The sequence below is a fragment of the Squalius cephalus genome (assembly GCF_949319135.1).
Source record: "Squalius cephalus genome assembly, chromosome: 14".
Classification (NCBI taxonomy): Eukaryota; Metazoa; Chordata; class Actinopteri; order Cypriniformes; family Leuciscidae; genus Squalius; species Squalius cephalus.
The window spans coordinates 37,781,188-37,786,187 of record NC_137135.1 but is presented as its reverse complement, the minus strand read 5'-3'; the positions used below and the strand labels follow the sequence as shown (position 1 = coordinate 37,786,187).

Genomic DNA, 5,000 nt, shown 5'->3' with positions numbered 1-5,000 from the left:
GGAGATCTTCTCAGCGGCCGACTGTGTGTGTGTGTGTGTGTGTGTGTGTGTGTGTTACTGGAGCAGGTGTGGGAGATCTTCTCAGCGGCCGACAGCGTAAGTGTGTGAGTGTGTGTGTGTGTGTGTGTGTGTTACTGGAGCAGGTGTGGGAGATCTTCTCAGCGGCCGACTGTGTGTGTGTGTGTGTGTGTGTGTGTGTTACTGGAGCAGGTGTGGGAGATCTTCTCAGCGGCCGACAGCGTAAGTGTGTGTGTGTGTGTGTGTGTGTTTATGGTGAAGTTTTGCTTTTGTTTGATGTTTCAGGACCAAACCGAGCATCAGACGGCAGAAGAACACAAACCGAACCGAAGCGGCCCGAACAACGGCACTGACACTAATGAAGAAACGAGAGACGAGCGGAAAGATAAAAAGAGCAAGAGAAAGAGCCCAGAGGAGCAGAACGGGAAGAAGCAGAGCAGGAAGAAGAGGAGACGAGAGGAAGGAGAACAGAACGGACAGAACGCAGAGGAAAACACCAAGAGAAGTCAGAAGAAAAGAAAGGCAGAAGCGTCTGACGGTAAGGATCGGAGTCTCAGACCGGGTCTAACCGTGTGAACCGTACTTACTTCCTGTCTGCTTTGACCAATCAGAGAGTCTGGATCTGGAGGGGGAGGAGCCAGAGAACCAGCAGTCTGAATCAAACTCTACAGGTATTTCATAATAAGAGTCTGAACAGCATGAAAGCTCGTTTCCGCCACAGAATAAAACATTTTAAAAGATATATTGTGACTTTTTGTCTCACAATTCAGTTTCCAAGCAATTGAGTTTATAACACGCTGAGAAATAAAGTCAGAATTGCGTGTTATAAAAGTCAGAATTGCGAGTTTATTTCTTGCAGTTGCGAGATTATATCTCACAATTCAGATTTTTTTTCTCGCAATTGCGACTTTATATCAAGTAATTCTGAGAAGAAAAATTCTGAAATGCAAGATAAAAAGTCGGAATTGGGAAAGTCTGTGGGAAACAAGCTTCCACAAACGGCACGAAGATCTCCGAGAATCCCTGATCTTCTGAATCGTTTGTTCTGCAGGGAAGTTTAACTGGAAAGGGACGATAAAGGCGGTTCTGAGAGACGCTCCTGAGGACGGACTCGCCGTGAAGAAGCTCCGCAAGAAGGTGAGCGACCCATCGGCCAATCAGCAGCAGCAGAGACACGTGACCAGACGCTTATCCGCCAGTCTGATGAAGGCTTGGGTTCAAGCGCTCCTGAGGATCACTATGGGGCTTTCGCACCGGATAGTTCTAGGAACTCAGTTCTGGGATCGAGCCTAGGGCTGGGCGATATGGAGCAAAAAATATATCTCTATCTTTACAGGAAAAAGAACCCCCCAAAAAACTACTGCAAAAACAAATATGCCAAATACCACAAAGTCTTTTTTATTGAAGTGCAAAGAGGTAGGCAGTTCATGTAGGAACAAGTGCTTCTGCAACATTTTTTATTCTTTTTTTTATAATTAAAACTAACATCATAAACTAAAGTATGATATTTTTTTTACTTTGAGCAATTCTGGAGCTATAACTGACTCTTCTTAGGAGCATATAAAACAAAACAGCTCCTTGGAAAAAATGAAATGTAATATTGTAGTAGGCTAACGTTAGTTATAAACAAAGGTTTATTTTAGTTCAGATTAACATTTGAGGCAATTGTATTCATAATGTCAAAATAAAACTGACGTAATGTTACTTGAAGGCATTATAGCCACTATTCCTGCCAAACCTCCATGGTTGCAGTGAGTGTTACTACAGTAAATCCGTGGTGAATGTTGCTGATCTGTGGACACCGGATAGTTCATTCATGCCACAATGTGTTTCTCCTGGTTTCCACGTCAGCGCTGTTTGATCCGTTAATAACGCAGAAATGTGAATGTTTCTCACTAGATCTCGCAGCGATGTTATTACTTCTGTGGCGAATTCAAACGCTTTCTTTACTGGATCATTAGCGCTGTGTAGTAACAGTGTGGCATGATCACGATCGGCTCGCGCTGCTTTGGTCCAAACTGATAAACTGTCCGTCTACCACACAATAACGAGCAGTTTCGTTCCGCTTGCATTACGTTTGCCATTTGATGCTGGGCAATGTTGTGGTCGCGCCGGCGTCTCTTACATTATGAGCGCGCTTGCCACGCGCAACGAGCCTACATTTGAAATAACGAAATTTTGGTCGGCAGGAAAAATGCGTACCGAAAACCGAAACCGAAAGCCTCGTACCGAACGATTCAATACGAATACATGTATCGTTACACCGCTAATCTCCATATAATGGAGCCAGTTGTCCTTTTTTTTGAGACGAGTTCTGTAGCCTCCGGGCTGGTTGCGGGCGCCGCCATGTTGAATGAGACAACACGCGAGGGGAGGGGGAACAGAAGCAAGGAGGCGGGGACGAGCACACACAGCACAGAGAGGGCAAACAAGCAAAGTGGCGAAATCAGAATTAAATATAAACAATATATCGATATATACAATATGTCAAAATCCATATTGTGTTTAAAAAAGATCTCGATATATTTTAAATATCGAGATATCGCCCACCCCTAATCGAGCCACCAGGATGGTTCCCTGAGAACTAATGGTTCCTCTAGGAACGTTTTCCTGCTTGCGTTCGAACTCTGAAGTGACGTGAGACATGTTGGTTGTTGTGACTTTTATTTTGACGGCGCTGAGAACGACGGCTCGCATTCTCCTGTTCATCAGTGTGCGATCTGTCTAACGGTCTGTCTAACGGTCTGTCTAACGGTCTGTCTAACGGTCTGTCTCATACGGCATCAGATCCTGTCACACACAGAGAGTGGACAGTGATGAAGAGTTATCAGCGTATGTGTGTGTTGCAGAAACACATGATCATGTTCCTCTCGTCTCCTCAAACTCACGCTGGGTTCCTCCTGTGTAAAGAGGCTCATCTGTCACTGTTCTCCATGTTCGTAGAGTTAGAGTGTGGAGTAAATATATCGGCTGTAATCTGTTCCCTTTTTAATAATGGCGTGTGCTGGTGTTTCGCGTGCGTTCGGCCAATCAGCGAACACTACCGTCACTGTAGTTCCTCTAGCGCTGGTGTAGAGCGACTCTGAAGAGGAGTAAAGGAGTTCCTAGAGCTGCAATAGTTCCTGCGGTGCGAACACGCCAAACTCCGGGAACTTCCACCAATAGTTCCAGGAACGATGAAAAGGTTCGACCGCTGCGAAAGCCCCTTTTAGTTTCATGTTGGCTTGACATCGACTCATCGATCGACTCTCTGGTGTTTTCCAGGTTTTAGCAGCTTATTATTCGTTTACTGGAGACGGAAACTACAGATCGGAAGAGGAGCTTCTGTCTCTGTTCAACAAGAAGATCAACAACAACCCCAAGTTTAAAACCCTGAAAGAGAAAGTCCGGCTGGTGAAGTGACTCATCATCTCTGGCTGGAGGAGACGTCCGTCTGTGTCCTGAATGATGTGTGCTAAATGTGATCTTTAAACAGTGATATCAAGAACAATTTCTGTATATAGCTTATTAAAACATGCTATGTACCAGCAGGCAGAAAATGCGTAGTTTTACGTGAAGTGTTTAAGTGTTTTTGGGCTCATCTTCTGTATATAGTGGATTAGGGGTGTACTGAGTTTGCTGTTTTAATAAACTCTTAATTCATCAAGCCACGAGTTTTATAATGGTTTTCTATGGGGGGGGGGGTTACTAAAATGCTGTTTAGAGTGTTATGATAATATTCTGGTCTGCATATATAATGCATCTTCATCAATAATTGCATTAGTGCTTTTGTAGGTTAAAGTCCCCCTGTTGTCAATTTTATCCCTTCAAACTCATCTTTGATCACCATGATTACATATTTAAATATTCTTTTCCTTGAAAAAACATTCTTCATGCCTTAAAATATCTTGACTGTAACTCGACACCCTCGCCTCATTTAGTATGCGCGGTTCTATGAATATGCAGATGAGCCCCGCCTCCACTCACTCACAGTGATCACACGTTGATCTGATTGGTTACAAGGTAGTTTGTGACGTCAGAAACACCAGCGATTTCAAAGCGTGTTTTTGAGACTGTCTTTGGTTCACTGCAGTTTTAAGCAGGAAATACTCAGCAATGCTGTCGACTTATGAACTTACACATGGTTTGAGTTAAAGCAGATTAAAACACCACATAGACACATAAACAACATTAAACGCTGGATTTTCACCACAGGGGGACTTTAAGCTACGGTCAATGTTTCTAACGTGAAATGGCTTGTTCACACAGAACGCTTGTTTGTTTGTTCCAGGTAAGAGCGCGAGACGTGCGTCTGTAACGAAAAGTAGAACTACTTTTAAAAACACGAGAGGCTGCGAGAGATCCGAGCGGAAAGGTCAGATACGTCCATCTAGTGCGTGTTGAAATATAAAAACAATGGAAGACCATAGGCCTAGACTGTAAAACAATATGTGCGTAGTGTGCGTGATGTCACTCGTAGTGCTTCTGAAGCCCACAGTGGGCGGAGCCGGCCGCCGCCATCTTGGCAGCGTCACTCCCGGATAAACGAAAATGGGCAAAGAGGCGGATTAGCTGAGGTGACGTGACGCTAATGCTAGCAGACAAACGGCTAGTAGTGACATCAGCGGCAATCCACCTGTCACTCAAGTGGCCACGCCCTTAATTATGCAGAACTTTAAGGCTTAATATAATTTAAACGGATGAGTTATAAAAAAAATGAACCCGCCTCACAGTCGTCATGAAGGGCAACATTAGCGATATAGACCAAAACCACTTTTTGCACTTTTAGCACTCTAGTGGCCAGTGGACGAACTGCAGTTTAAGTCTCTTCAGTGTTGATTCAAGAGAGAGACCAGAGGGTTAACGCTTGAGGAAAACATGTTCTGTGTGACCCGGCCGTGATCTCAAACTTTGTGTGTGTGAGATGGGTAGGTTTAGGGGTTGGGTTAGTGTGTGTGTGTGTGATGGGTAGGTTTAGGGGTTGGGTTAGTGTGTGTGTGTGT

General features: G+C 44.4%; 1 protein-coding gene across 2 annotated transcripts in view; it reads left to right on the top strand.

The window, feature by feature from the left end:
* The window catches only part of lyar (Ly1 antibody reactive homolog (mouse)), a 13,584-nt gene extending 9,914 nt beyond the window's left edge, over positions 1-3,670 (top strand). Inside the window, exons 6-9 of one of the 2 annotated variants that reach the window (XM_079893354.1) lie at positions 304-556; positions 630-689; positions 1,070-1,155; positions 3,283-3,670. In XM_079893354.1, coding sequence (XP_079749480.1) covers positions 304-556; positions 630-689; positions 1,070-1,155; positions 3,283-3,420 — 537 coding nt within the window. In that variant the 3' untranslated portion in view covers positions 3,421-3,670. The remainder of the gene's footprint in view (positions 1-303; positions 557-629; positions 690-1,069; positions 1,156-3,282) is intronic. The other variant, XM_079893353.1, reaches the window with a different exon arrangement.
* The last annotated feature ends 1,330 nt before the right edge of the window (positions 3,671-5,000 follow it).